Here is a 15,519-nt window from a genome sequence, read left to right on the forward strand (position 1 = left end):
ATAGGTGAACAGCAGCACTGAAATTTTGCCCAGAAACAACTAAACTCTAAGAGATTCTATCTTGAGAACTGGCAGGATACATCCTTTACTGCTAGTGCTGTTTGCTGTGTTCTGAACCAGTTGCAGTTCCCATATAGTCTTCAAAACCACCCCCATGTAAAGGACATAATCTATTAATCCTGCATACATTGGTGGGTGCATGGTTTCCCTCAATTATATGACATTATTCAGTTGGTTCTTTTTTTAAAAATGGAACAAAGATAAGACTGACCCAATTTGTACAATTCTGCATGTTCTTTTGTTTCTCAGGGTGTCGGTCCAAAGAGTGAAAAGAAATGTCATGAAGATCCGGAGAAGAGTTCCTGCTTTGCTTTATTTGCAAAATTTGGAAAAGAGGTGAGACGTTCTCTGTGATATTTCTTTGAAATATGTGTTGAGTCTTTTGAGTTACGTGTAATAAGTAAATTTGTATTTAAATCAATTCATTTCAAAAGATTGGTGTACTTTACTTGCTTGTCCAACATAAGACATTTGTCAAGATGATTTGAACGTCAGGTAGTTCTTAACATTATTCCATTTTTCTCAATTTAGGTAACAGCAAAAATGAAGCAGTACAAAGACGAACTATTGGCATCCTGTCTTATTTTTGTGCTTTCCTTGCCGCATGACATCATCATGCTGGATATTAAAGCATACATTCCTGCTTTGCAGGTGGGTCAGTACGGTGAATAAGCAATACAGTCATTTCCCCCTTGCATATATGCTTGTTTTGGTGGAATTTGCAGCATGATCCTATGTATGTTTACTCAGACGTCAGTCCCACTGAACTAAATGAGAGGTAAGTGTGTATCGAATTACAGCCTTTAACATCTGCATTGTCACCATTCATTGGTGAATTAGTGGGGAAACCCAAAGTTTGAATGTCAGATTTGTATGGCAACCATGTGTGCTGTTCATAGTTTTATTTGTCTGTGCTGACCACCATACTTAACCTGTATCTCATTCTAGGAGTAAGTATACTAAAATTATAACTTTGTATGCATTTTGTAATATTGGCCAATAGGATACTTACATCCAAAGACACAAATATATTGTAAAAGGGATATATTTGGAGCTCTAAATATCTGTTTTCTTTATGCTGTCTGTGCAGAATGCTTTTAAACAGGGCCTTAGCTATACCCCAATGGCTGATGCAGCACTGGATGCCCTGGAAGATTGGTCAACCCATATTCCCAGATATATAATACAGCCTTACTACAAGGACATCTTGCCTTGCCTTGATGGCTATTTGAAAATTTCTACATTGACAGGTACATGCTAAAAATGAATACAGGAAAATGGAAAGACTTTTTAAAGGTGCTAAGGTGTTAAATATACCAGTGTTGGACTAACCATATTGTGGAGTGGCTTGAATTTGGGATTTTTTAAAAATCATTCATTGTTATATACTGTAGTGCAGGGTTTCCCAAACTTGGCTCTCCAGCTGTTTTTGGACTACAGTTCCCATCATCCCTGACCACTGGTCCTGCTAGCTAGGGATTATGGGATTTGTAGTCCAACAACAGCTGGACAACCCGCTCTTTTGTCACCTTGCAGAAATGCTTTAAAATACACCTAATGTACTTTCATAAATACAATAAGTAAGTATTAATATATTGTTTCTTGAAAATTAGATGAATCTCAGAGTAATTGGGAGGTGAAGAAACTTTCTCGGGCAGTTCAGAAGGGATTGAACAAAGTAGTCATCCAGCGTCTGAAGAAAGCAAAGAGTCTTGCGTTGGTAAAGTTCCCTCCTACCCTTTAAAAATAATTATATTTTCCATCAGAAGATCAAAGCATACTTTTTCTTATTTAGACATATGTGTTTTTATACATTATATAATTATGCATTGTCTTATTACAAAGATAATTTTTTGTGTATCAGATATATACTCAAGTGAATATACTTATCCACAGTTACTTAAAAGAAACACACACATAGCTGATTTATACTTAATTTGTTTATACAGTCGGATAATCACAATTTGATAATTGCTTGTGAATGCAGAATACAGTATTTGAATCACAGTTACGAAGTTTCATATGTTTTATGTAATCAGCTTTGGAACATGCAAGTCCACAATTTGTTGTTTTCGATACTGAAAGAGGTTCTTGCTGCAGAATTCTGCTCAACTGTCCACCTTGATTTACAGATTTTTAACCTGTATGATTTCCAAAATACTTTATGGTCAGTCCTGCAACTATTTACCAGATCCAAACAGTGTAAGCCAGTTTTCAGTGAAATTTCAATTTTACAGTCAGCAGTCTAAAAATTCTAGCAGTTAACCAAGAAAAACTGAATTGATGTCATGGTATAATAATAGTTGGAAGATAAATGCATTGTTTTATCTAGAGTTGTACTGATTTCAGCAGCACTTTGCTGGTTAAATTAATTTGAAGACTGGATGCTAATTTTGAGTCTGGGCTTCAAGAAATGTGTGCTTACTAAGCAATTCTATGTGTGTCTACTCAGAAGTAAGTTCCACCAAGTTCAATGGAACATACTCCAGGGTAAGTGTGCATAGGATTACAGTGTTCTTTCAGCAGCAGATAGATAGTCCACACTGCTAAGAATTAAAATTCAGGGAGATTTCAGTGTTTCACAGCAAGAACTACCATACAACAGCGTCTCTTTCCTTCTTCTTTTCTTTCTTTTGACAGCTTTGTTGTGAAGTATCGGAGTCTTGTAGAATTAATAATAATAATAAATTTTATTTATACCCTGCCCTCCCCAGCCAGAGCCGGGCTCAGGGCAGCTAACACCAGTAAAATTACAGTAAAAACGTAATAGGAAAAAAAACCCCAATTTAAAATACAGGTTAAAATGCAAATTCTGAATTATTTTCTTTCTTTTTAAAAAATGTACAAAAAAAATGCCTTTAGGCAAAAACGACTTTTTAGGGATTCTTTCTTGCAATCATATTTTATCTAGGAGGAGGATCTTTCATTGGAAGCAGTACGGGCTAGAGTTGTACGCCTTCTTGGATTTCTGGGGGGACAGATTAATCGGAATTTAGTTACTGGTGAGTGCTAAATCTGTTTTGAAATGCTAAAAGCAAATTACAGTCTGATTTGTCTGGTAGGCAAGTATGCTTTTGAGACATGTCGGCTTCTATGCTTCAGGGTGCCCATGAGCAAAATGTGGGTAGTAAAGGTTTACATCTGCTCTGTCCAGGGACTGAATAACAAGGTGATTCTTTCCTCCCTATGAGTCCATATCAAATGTCAATAAACTCCCTTGGGTTGGATCAGGTGTTTTGTGTTGCTCTGTTGTGTTGCTCCCAAGTTTTGTGTTGCTCTGTTTCTGTACTTTACTGTGTAGGTCCATGGGTTTTCCAAGAAGTGAGTCTGTTCAAAGGTTTATTTTATTTTAATTTTTAAGTGCAGCAGCCTAAACTTTTCTTTAATAAAAAGGTTGCTTTACTTTAACAGCCCCACCCCCCCAGCTCTTCAGAATTCTACAGGCAGTGTTATGGACAGCTTCATTTTATAAAACTTATCAGACGCCTTTGAGGTCCATAAGAAGCGGCAAAGTTTTAAATGTACAAGCAAGAGTACACATCACTCAGCTACCTCTTCATTATTTTTAAATAAGTCAGAGCAAGAGACAGAGACCCCCTGCTTCCCCCTCCTCTCTGTCAGTATATTAAGAAGGAAATCAATGCACTTGACTTACCCCACAAAAAGCCCCTGAACCCATTTGTCTGCAATTTGGCAGACTTGACCCTTTCTGGAGGGGCTCCTCTGCCTATAAATTTGATTCACTTTGGCCAAAAGGGAAATAGCTTTTTTACATTCTTACTATAGTGAATGGGGAGCACAGAGCAGCTCAGAACCTGAATTACAGAGAGGAGGGGTACAGAGAGATTCAGGAACAACTCAGATTAGATTTTTTAAAAATTCAAACATAGATACAAGGTGAATCTTTGGGCTCATGTACACTTGGTAGTTGGACCACAGCTTGACTAGCTTTGTGTTCATTATGGGAAAGATCCTAAACATGTTGCATAACTACCATCATGCTTTGGATGGTAGTTCTGTATGCATCTACATTGTAGATTCTACAGGGTGACTTTGGAAATTATTCCCATGGTGTTACATTGATGAAGGTGTGTGCTAGTAAATGCTGTCTCATGCCCTTTTGTCAAAGATAAGCCCATGAGCAGAATGCTGGATTCTTCGTGGGATTAGTTCACAAGACTGTTTTTGGACAAGATGCATGGATGATGTGTTCCTGGAAATGATTTCATGTCTGTCCATCCATAGAAGTATTTTCAAAACCATTAATGCATGCCAAATGTGAGGTTGGAATTGGGTCTGCATGACCCTCAAGATGGTTAAATTGGTTCAAATTAAATGTGATTGGCTCTGGTTAGCCTTGTCTGGTTTTTTACTCAAGAAAATCTCAGAGGCTGCAATGTTAAACATATTAACTTGGAAATAAGCCTTGTAGAAATAACAGAAATTATGAATGAACATGATTAGCATCAGGTTGAAAGGTTCTTTTTGCAGCTTTACTAAACATCCTGCAATCTTCTCTCAGTGGACTTTGAGTAAACAAACTTAGGGTTTGAGCCTGCTAAGGCATGAGCTTATTCATTCAGAAGCAGTACTTTCAGTATACTTGTGCACAATTTGAAGTACCGTATTTTTCGCCCTATAGGACACACTTTTTCCCCTCCAAAAATGAAGGGGAAATGTGTGTGCGTCCTATGGGGCGAATGCAGGCTTTCGCTGAAGCCTGGAGAGAGAGGGGTCGGTGCGCACCAACCCCTCTCGCTCTCCAGGCTTCAGGAGAGCTCCACCGCCAGCCCCACAAGCTCGGGGGACAGCGGGGAGGTGGAACGCCGCCATCCCGCTGTCCCCCAATGTGGTTTGGAGGCTGATGGCGGGGAGAAGCGTGCTTCTCCCTGCCACCAGCCCCGCAAGCTCGGGGGACAGCGGGGAGGCGCAGCGCGCCATCCCGCTGTCTCCTGACGTCGTTTGGAGGCTGCAGCGGGGAGAAGCCTGCCTCTCCCCTCCGCCAACCCCACAACTCAGGGGACAGCGGGGAGGCGCAGTGTGCCATCCCGCTGTCTCCCGACGTCGTTTGGAGGCTGCAGCGGGGAGAAGCCTGCCTCTCCCCCCTGCCAGCCCCGCAAGCTCGGGGGACAGCGGGGAGGCGCAGCGCGCCCAGGCTTAGCTTCAGCCGTGGGAGTCCGGCGCTGGGCTCCCACGGCTTGCGGAGAGCTGCATGTTCTGGGGGCTGGGGTCGGGGGAAGCTCGGGCTTCCTCCGTCCCAGCCCCGTGCCTGGGGGGAAAATAACCCCCCCCCCTTTATTTCCCCCCCCCCAAATTAGGTGCGTCCTATGGGCTGCTGCGTCCTATAGGGCGAAAAATACGGTAATCTAAATTTTCTAAACTGGCCAAGACTTCTTAAGCACATAGCTTGTGCATTCTGTTGGACTTGCCGTTTTGCTTTGATACTTGAATCTGACCTAGGTCCTGAGACTTAATCTTCTAATTGTCTTCGGTTTTTCATTTGATGTAGCTCAACATTTCTGCTCAGAAATTTGTCCAAATTCTTTGCTTTTTCCCCTCTTCCAGAATTTGTACTATGACCAAGATGTGTTTTTTGCAACAAAGATCATACTAAATTAACATGACCATTGCAAAATAAAAATGGTTGGAAGTGTATTTAAGCATTTTCCCGCAAACCTTCAACCTAAAGTATGGCCATTGCTTTAGGAGAAACAACTTAGAGCAATTTCAAAAATGTTATTAAGGTGATCTAAAAAAGCCAAACAAACTTTGCTTCTGGTTGAACTGGAAAACCATCCTTAACCTTATTGAATGTCTAGTATTCAGTCAACAACATGGCAAATGTGTACCTAATATATTCTGCTTTGTAAGTAGCAGAGAACCTTTGCTATTATTGAAGAATGATTCAAGAATTTAAATAGATATTGAAATATTTAGGATGCAGCTCTGCTTCAGAATAGCATTTGAAAAAAACTGACTGTTTTAAGCCTAGGTTGAAATGTCTTGTTATCTGCTTAACACAACTGAGTTTTTTTCGGTGCTCTTTTCCAAACATACTAGCTGCTTCTACAGAGGAAAATATGAAGAAATTTGTATCTTGGGACACAGAGAAACGCCTGAGCTTTGCAGTTCCATTTGCTGATATGAAGCCTGTTATCTACTTGGATTTATTCTTGCCCCGTGTCACTGAATTGGCTCTTTCTGCTAGTGACAGGCAGACAAAGGTATTAGGATTGCTGCTTATGCTATCAAACTGATGTTTTTAATGAGCTATGGAGAAAACGCTGAATTGTGCTTAATATACCATAATACAGGGTTTCCCAAACTTTGGTCTCCAGCTGTGGTTGGACTACAACTCCCATGATCCCTAGCTAGCAGGACCAGTGGTCAGGGATGGTGGGAATTGTAGTCTAAAAACTGATGATGACCCAAGTTTGTGAAACTTTGGATTAACATAATGACCCTGCTAGTCTTAATTTCCTTCTCTCTTGTTGCCGTATATGCATTGGAATGTAACAAATAAAGATAATATCTGAGTTACCAATTTCTGCAAAGTGTAAGAGAGCTCTTAGCTTCTTAGTGTTTAGCGTTAGCTCAGAGTCTTTGATCAGCCATCAATTTTAATAACTACAGCTTAATTGAGAATCCAACCCAATCTTGGATTAGTAAAGTACATTTTCCAAGCAATGGGGCATGACTGGAAATTCCACTGGCTTCTTTTTAACAAAGGCCTGGAAATTCTCCCTGGAAGTCTCCTTGTTCTGTGTTTATTTTTTTGTGGAAGTATTTAACTGAGATGACTGATTAGATCTCCTTTTCCAGGTTGCAGCTTGTGAGCTCTTACACAGCATAGTTGTGTATATGCTGGGGAAAGCTGCTCAAATACCCGAAGGACAACAGGCTTCTCCACCAATGTTTCACCTGTATAAACATACATTTCCTGTATTGCTTCGACTTGCCTGTGATGTGGACCAGGCAAGTTAAAGAACTTCTGTTGCTTGAAATCGATTTTAGATGGTTAGCTCTTTATTTCTGTTTAAATATTTGGTAGAAGCTGTTGGGGTTATTTTGGATTTCAGTATATTTTTCAGCCACCTCCCCCATAAAACAGTTTTTGTGTGTGTTTTATATCTTGTAAACCGTGGAAACTGGAGAGAAGGGGGAAATGTATTTAAAATTTAGAGGATACTTGCAGTATAGATAGAGCCAGTGTGCCATAATAGAGATCCAGTGTGGTGTAATTGTTAGTGTCATACTAGGATACAAGAGACTGAGAGATCAATTCTCAGAATAAAGATATTTTGAATAGTCTAGGCAATACATGGTTTAATCTCAAAGGAGTTTCCACAAAAACACTCATACACCAAAATGCTCAGGTGTTCTGTATAACACACAAAGGCCTCATAGCCTTCAGGAAACCCCTGTACACTACTTTTTGTAGTATCTCTTTTATTTTTTGGCTTGCTTCTTTACAAAACTCAGTCCCTTGAAATGATTAAGATAGAAGAATAAATCAAGAACCATATGAAAACACGCACAACTCTGCATGAAATTCAAGATGCCTTATGGCCAAAAGAAGTTGCAATTTTGTTTAAAAATGACACAAATATTTTTTTTTCTCCAATTACCTATGGAGTGAAACACATTTTCCTGCAGTTATCATAAAGGCATTTTTTGAAGTTTTATGTAGTGGTAGAATACAAATTGTAAACTTACGAAACTGAAAAGGAAAAGCTGTGTCCTGATTTTTATCAACAAACTTTTATCCAAAACTGCAATAATGGAAATACACAGAGGTCCAGTTTGCATGTGACACTTAAGACTAACAACAGCTAAGCGTGAGCTTGAAGGTCCTTGTGGCAAAAAATTGTGGCCACTTCACTCCTCCCTGGTCCTGCTACTGTAATGCCTGTAATGCTTCCTGAAGCTGAACTGGGGTTTGGTTTGACATTGTATCTGAACCTGGGCTTTTGATTCCCCCAACCAAACCACAAACACCTTGACTATAGCTCATGGTTTGTCTGGATTGCTTTAGATAAAAAAATACAAAAACAAAAAACATTTCAGTTATATCAAGACTGTTCAGTCTTTTATTCAGGTTGCTAAACATGAACTTCTGGGGAAAGCCCATGGGTGTGTTGGGAATTAGTTGATGAGAAATCATATACAGCAGTGGTTTTCAACCAGTGTGCAGTGGCAGCCTAGGGTGCCTTGAATGATGGTCAAGGGTGCCACAGGCAACACTGGCCTCTGTCCCTCTTTCCTTCCCTCCGTCCTCTGATGCCCTCTTGTGTCTCTGCCTCCCAAAGGCTTGCACAGCTGTTTATTGTGACAGCCCTTGCTACAGGCACCAGAGGCTAATGGTTCCTCTGGGAGGCACCTCTCTTTGGGGCAGGGCGGTGGGGGCCGCTCAGAGACCAGGGATGGAAGCAGCTGCCCAAAGGACTCCCAAGAAGAGGAGGTTGAGGGAACACTCCACAAGGGAGGATGTTTGAAAAGGGTGAGAGGCTGCCATCTCTGCATGCAAGGGGTGACATAACTGGGCTCCTGAGCCCCACAGGGGTGCCGCAGAAAGAATGTAGTTGGTCAAGGGAGCTGTGGGCTCATAAAGGTTTGAAACCTCTGATCTACAGTGTGCCTGTCAAACATAAAGCACAATGTTTTTTTCCCCTTTTAGGTTACAAGACAACTCTATGGGACACTGGTTATGGAGTTAATTCACTGGTTCACAAACAACAAAAAGTTTGAAAGTCAAGATACTGTGGCATTACTGGAAGCAATTTTGGTAGGTAATCAGTAAATGCAAGATGAATAATCAATACTTTTCGTCAAAGATGTTTATAAACACTTCATGCTCTAATTCTCAGGCTTTTTTGGTGAGAAGATTTTATTTGTCTTGCCATACACCATTGATTCACTTTCAGTTCAGTGATGTGGGCAATCACCCCAAACTTGTTCTTAGATTTGTTTTTTACTGTCTCGAAGCATGCAGGATTCCAGCTAAGTTTTGTTTTTTAAAAAATCTGTATTACACTAATCACAAAATAATCCTTTAAAAAAACCAACCAACCAACCAGAAACCTGTTTTCAGTCTATTTGCAAGCAGAATGTGAAAGAAATTTTGGACAATTATTAGAACCATAAGACACTCTCAAAGTAGACCTTGAGATATTTTCCTGTATAAATTTAGGATGAAAAGTATGAGAAATCTCTCTACTTTTTTCCTTATCAACTAATTCTTCATTACTCATCGAATGAAGTGTGCAGTACAGGGGTTGAGGAAATAAACTCTTATCACAGAATTCCTTTATGGTGAACCAAGCCCATTCTCTGTTTCAGGAAGGCATAGTAGACCCTGTGGACAGTGCTCTGAGAGACTTCTGTGGTCAGTGTGTCCGAGAATTTTTGAAATGGTCTATTAAGCAGAGTACGCCGCAGCAGCAGGAGAGAAGTCCAGTAAATACCAAGTCGCTCTTCAAGAGACTATACAGTCTTGCTCTCCATCCCAATGCTTTCAAGCGGTTGGGAAGTTCTCTTGCTTTTAACAACATCTACAGAGAATTTAGGTAAGCAACAGAGTTTGCATTTTTGCTATGCTGCATGAAAATAATAGAGGGAATGTCCATACTTTGAGGAGAGAGAGAATGCAGTGTTTACTAAAGCTTCCACAGAGATCTGGCTGAAAAATGGTGTGATATTTCTGGCAACAGAAAAGGATGCTTTCTTGTCTAATGCTGAAAATATTAGTTTGCTTATATATTTTTTTCATGTTTCATAGGGAAGAAAGTGCTTTGGTGGACCAGTTCGTTTTTGAAGCATTGGTTGTGTACCTGGAAAGTCTGGCCTTAACACATGGAGATGAGAAATCTTTAGGTATATGTTGAAAGCTTGTTTCAAAGTTTGTTTGATAGGCTTCATACTTGCTGCTTCAAATCTTGAAGAAATGCAGACCTATATATTTGGAGTTTTTAGTTAAAATGTTTAAGTTTTGGAAACTGCTAAAATGTCTGCCTTGTAATAAAAATAAAGAAACATGCTTGGAAGGGCAAATTTGAAATGACATCCCTTTAAAATGCTTCTCATGTTCCACATTTTATGTTAATTTGCTTTTTCATTATTATGCACTTTTAAAAAAGTGTAAATTTGTGAAGTAAAGTGTATTTTTAGCATTGTCTACAGGGCCAGAAACAGACATGATCTTTTAGAAAATTTATTTTGGGCCAGTTACCATATCATATTTTCAAAACAATTAAAACAGGCACAGCCCAACAATGTTGTGATGCTGTTGATCACCTGAAGCGTATAATTAAGCATAAAGCATCAAGCCTCAACAAAGAAAATCAACGGAGGATACCTAGGTTAGTAATCTCTTTGTAGTTCTGAGAAGCATGTTTGTTGTGGTTAACAACACAACACTTATAATGTAGATTTGAAATACTTCTTTTTCTTTCAAATTTATAAGCAAAGCAGTGTTTTAAGTAACTGATTGCCTAAACGGCCTCGGCCCAGTGTACCTGAAGGAGTGTCTCCACCCCCATCATTCTGCCTGGACACTGAGGTCCAGCACCGAGGGCCTTCTGGCAGTTCCCTTGCTGCGAGAGGCCAAGTTACAGGGAACCAGGCAGAGGGCCTTCTCGGTAGTGGCACCCGCCCTGTCAAACACCCTCCCACCAGATGTCAAAGAAAGGAACAACTACCAGACTTTTAGAAGACATCTGAAGGCAGCCCTGTTTAGGGAAGCTTTTAATGTTTAACAGACCACTGCATTTTAATATTTTGTTGGAAGCCACCCAGAGTGGCTGGGGAAACCCAGCCAGATGGGTGGGGTATAAATAATAAATTATTATTATTCGGCTAATAACTTCAGACTTATTCTTTTTTGTAACCACCTTATATAGGGGATTTCCACAGACATCCATATGCTTGGAGGATGTTGTCATGTGGCTTTTGATGCAGTGTGGACGACCCCAAACAGAATGCCGGCATAAAGTTATGGAGCTTTTTTTCGAATTAGTTCCGTTGCTGCCAGGTTTGTATGCTGCAGCATATGTGAGCAATATGCTGCTGGTGTAAATATGGTGGCTGTGAGACAGTGAGTGACTTCTTGCCTTTGTGGTCTTTTGACTGTGTGCATGGTATCTTCACTTGTCCCTTTGTGAGAGCAACCAAACGAACCAGGAAGTCTTCCATTAACTATCGTTGCCTGTTTTGTCCAAACTTGGAATCTATGGTCAACTCCTTTGGAAAAGCCATGGTTTGAAGTTGGCTTTATATCCTGACTTGGTTTCAGAGTTGTTAGCCATAGTTTCCAAGTTTGGACAAAAAGCAAAACAAAACTATGCTTGATGGAACCGTTCTTGGTTGGTTGGCTTGCTTGCTTGCTTGCTTTTTTGCATGAAGGAAGGAACAAAGGGGCTGCATGTGCAGTCATAAATCATAGACCACAGAATTGTAGAGTTGGAAGGGACTCCTACGCTGCTTGTAGCTTGGCTTATTAAACTGAAATATAAACCTCTGAATGCGGTCTGTGTGGTGAATCTAGAATTCTTCAGTTGAGCTGTTGCCTTTGCCTTGAGCTCACCAAATGGTTTTAGGCAAGTCAGTGTTCTTTTTAGCTTGAGTCCCCCATACACTGGTGAAAAGTTGGATCTGATATAAGGTATGTGGGTACCTTGTTAACATTATGGGATTTAAATAGCTCAGGATTGTAGCCTAAGAATTTGCTAAGGTCTTTTTTCTTTCTTTTGCTAGATAAAAGTACTGTGAAATTATCTTTCAATTTTCTTCAGGGTTGTGATAGATAAATGATAAAGAATATTAGAAATATCTAAAACATGGCTAAAATAAGATCTATAACACGATACCTTAAAATGTAGGCGTGAGTTTAAAGGTGAATAACATAACCAAATTAAAAATTGTAATGTATGAGAACAGCAGCTGGACAGGATGGTTTTAATGGGAAAATTTTCTTTCATGCTTTTGCGGCGAGAAAAGAGAGATCTAGCCACAGTTTCCATTAAAAATTTGTTCAAATCTGCCAAGACATAGGCTATATACCATTCAGAGGTCCTACTTCTGTTTCTTCATCAGATAACAAGTCCCCATCTTCTTGGTTGGGTGATGTCCTTCAGAAACAAGGAATCTCTTTCCTCATTAAAAAATTTGAAGGAGGTGGTTGTGAGGGTGAAAATATATCCGGAATACTGGCTCACCCAACTCTTCATGATTTGCAAGAGACCTTTAGTTTGCGCGCTGTTGTGCAGTGGATGGATATGCTTCTGGCTTCTTTGGACTGTTACAATACTTTTATCGAGCAGGGAATGATCAAACCAAATGAGATGCTGGGTAAGTAAATTACAGAAGCAGCTTTTTTGATCAGTTGTCTGTCATAATTCATTAGAGCAAAGTGCATAATAGTGGGATACCCACTGTTCCACACATTGTGCAGGCATGTTTTCATGCACAGATGTTCCCTTGCTTTATCCCAGTGTCTTACTCTCGCACAGAAAGTTCAAAGTACTCTTCTATAGCAGCCTTTGTTATCTGGAGTTGTCTTACCTGCACAAGCTCTTATTGTCATCTTTGCTGTTAACCACTGTAGGCCACATTATGTGAAATAATATTCAGCTTTTTTTTTATTACTCTTTTGATATTTTAGTATTATCAAAATATGTATCTAAAATATAATGTTAGTGGTGCGATAGAAGGGAAGGGAAATTGAGTGAAGCATAGTTCTAGACCGTTGGGGGCAAAAAGTATGTTGGTTTTGCTTTTTATTCCCTTCACATAATTCTTATGTCTAACAAAATAAGGTTGTATTTTATATTCCGAGGAAACTATTTCTATGCTAGTGCATTTTCCCCCTCCAAGCTACAAATATAGGGTCTTCATTCCTGACATCGTTGGGCTTCTTCCTGGAAAAAATGGCCTTGCATGATGTGTCTGGTGCAGAACAGTGTTTTAGCACTGGGTCCAAAGGCAACATGTTCAGTCCACAAGAAAGAGAAGAGTACAATTACAGCAAGTGTACAATTGTAGTTCGAATTATGATTTTTGTAAGCATGGTTTTGGAGACCCACCAGCAGGAATTCTGGAAGGTAAGCTTGTGTTTGTTGCCCAAGGTCTAAACAAAAGTGCTGTTAGTTACCTGTGCTCAAGATGTTGGCCATTGTTTGGAATCAAGATTGTGTGCTAAAACATGGCTGTGGTGCAACTTCAATCTTTTTTGTCTAGGTTTGGCAACCTCTTGAAATACCATCGCCAAACTCAGCATGATGGTTTCTGAGGGTGGGGGTAGTCTTTTTCAATGTTTGGATGCCAGGAGCTATTTTGATTCAAGATGGTGGACTGAAACTTGATTTTGGCATGCTGTTGTTATTGGCATCCGCCTGTCCTGAGAGACAATGGAGTGTGCCTCTGAGGGTGAAGCCAAACCACTGTGTTAGCAGCACCGAAATGACCTCCCCAGGGCTTAAGTACTGCCAACTTGGCACAAGTGTTCCAGAAGTGGGGGAAGCAATCTTTTTTGAGGTTTGGATTCCGGGCACCATTTTGAATCAAGATGGCAGACCAAAATGTGACTTTGCCATGACTTTACCTGATTTTTGGTGTGATGGGTGAAAACTCACAAATTATAATGTCTGTTTAAAAATCACGATATTTTTGGGTTTCTAAAAATTCCCCAGCAGCGCTGGATGCTTCCCACAAGTGGCAAATTATTTGCTAAATGGAAGGGAAGCTCAAAAGCTGTTTGTTACACCGAGGAGTTCAAAATACAGTGGTATCTCGCAAGACGAATGCCTCACAAGACAAAAAGCTCGCAAGACGAAAGGGTTTTTGGTTTTTTGAGTTGCTTCGCAAGACGATTTTCCCTATGGGCTTGCTTCGCAAGACGGAAACGTCTTGCAAGTTTGTTTCCTTTTTCTTAACGCCATTAATACAGTTGCGACTTGACTTCGAGGAGCAACTCATAGCACGCGGTGTGGTAACCTTTTTTGAGGTTTTTGAAGACTTTGGTGATTTTTGAAGCTTTTCCAAAACTTTTCCGAAACCATGCTTCGCAAGACGAAAAAAATCGCAAGACGGAAAAACTCGCGGAACGAATTAATTTTGTCTTGCGATGCACCACTGTAAGAAGAAAATCCAGTAATTACTTGTATAAGCCATTTGCTGCAACCTAAAAAAACACTCTGGATCCGAGATTGCCATTGCACATGGTAAAATGTGTCCTCTGACCCTACTGATGAATGAGCTGCGGATCCTGTTACATGGGGTTAATTACCAGGCAAGGTAAGTGGATTACATTAAGACAGCAAAACCAACAAGTAAGGTGTGAGGATCAAAGGGACTATTTTGCTTCTGTTGAGAGGTGCAGGCAGATAAAATCTTGAATGATGAAACCTTGAATGTAAGTGAAAATGGTTGGATTATGAAATTAAAACTTCTTGTCTCATTTTTATCTTGTAATTCCCAGCTGCTTGAGAGACAGTTGCTTAATGAGAATCTGATAGAGCTCGTTGTGAGGACCGTCTGTGACCCCAGAAGCATAGGGTTTAATATAGCTGATGTACAAGTTATGGAAAAGCTTCCGGATGTTTGCGTCAGGCTTATAAAAGCTTTGATGAGATCTCCTTATAGAGAACCTTTGGAGATCAGCATAAAGAAAATAATAACATCAAAAAGGTAGGATGTCTCTGAACATAAGGATCTAATAAATGCATAAAACAAAACAAATGACTTATTGCTCGAGCCACATGCTTAGTATCAGTACTCTTTTGTTTTGCCAGCATTGAGGAACTTTGCAGTGTTGAGCTGTACAATCCAGACGCACGGTTGGATCACGTTAGGATTGGTTCCATCCTGTCTGCATGCAAACAGCTTCATAACGCCGGCCTTCTTCATTGTACCTTGCAGCATGAGGTAAAAGCACAGCTTGTCATTTGTATTGGCATCAGCACTTTGTAAAGCAAAAAATATTTATTTATTGGAAGTAGTATAACGTTCACTAGAGTAGTTTTGCAGTAACTACACTGCCAACCTATTATAGCATAACAAAAATTCAGTACAGTGGTGCCCCGCAAGACGAATGCCTCGCAAGACGAAAAACTCCCTAGACGAAAGGGTTTTCCGTTTTTTGAGTTGTTCCGCAAGGCGAATTTCCCTATGGGCTTGCTTCGCAAGATGAAACGTCTTGCGAGTTTGTTTCCTTTATCTTAAAGCCGCTAAGCCGTTAATAGCCGCTAAGCCGCTAATAGCCGCTAAGCCGCTAATAGCCGTGCTTTGCAAGATGAAAAAACCGCAAGACGAAGAGACTCGCGGAAGGGATTAATTTCGTCTCGCAAGGCACCACTGTATAAGGTGCTGTACATTATGCAGTTACCAGTAACCATGCTTCTTGACTGGAGGATAAACGGAGTGCATTTCTTTTGCAAAAATGGAGCAAATGCTTCCTCTCTTCTG

General features: G+C 40.2%; 1 protein-coding gene across 1 annotated transcript in view; it reads left to right on the top strand.

Annotated features, from left to right (window-relative positions):
* Positions 1-15,519, top strand: part of PRKDC (protein kinase, DNA-activated, catalytic subunit) — an 85,632-nt gene that overhangs the window by 17,187 nt on the left and 52,926 nt on the right. The window contains exons 19-34 of the mRNA XM_028737018.2: positions 310-396; positions 592-711; positions 1,151-1,310; positions 1,674-1,780; positions 2,972-3,062; positions 6,121-6,284; positions 6,883-7,035; positions 8,738-8,845; positions 9,400-9,626; positions 9,839-9,933; positions 10,319-10,418; positions 10,959-11,089; positions 12,151-12,405; positions 12,931-13,157; positions 14,534-14,742; positions 14,847-14,979. Coding sequence (XP_028592851.2) covers positions 310-396; positions 592-711; positions 1,151-1,310; positions 1,674-1,780; positions 2,972-3,062; positions 6,121-6,284; positions 6,883-7,035; positions 8,738-8,845; positions 9,400-9,626; positions 9,839-9,933; positions 10,319-10,418; positions 10,959-11,089; positions 12,151-12,405; positions 12,931-13,157; positions 14,534-14,742; positions 14,847-14,979 — 2,367 coding nt within the window. The remainder of the gene's footprint in view (positions 1-309; positions 397-591; positions 712-1,150; positions 1,311-1,673; positions 1,781-2,971; positions 3,063-6,120; positions 6,285-6,882; positions 7,036-8,737; positions 8,846-9,399; positions 9,627-9,838; positions 9,934-10,318; positions 10,419-10,958; positions 11,090-12,150; positions 12,406-12,930; positions 13,158-14,533; positions 14,743-14,846; positions 14,980-15,519) is intronic.

Source organism: Podarcis muralis, chromosome 8, assembly GCF_964188315.1.
Source record: "Podarcis muralis chromosome 8, rPodMur119.hap1.1, whole genome shotgun sequence".
Classification (NCBI taxonomy): Eukaryota; Metazoa; Chordata; class Lepidosauria; order Squamata; family Lacertidae; genus Podarcis; species Podarcis muralis.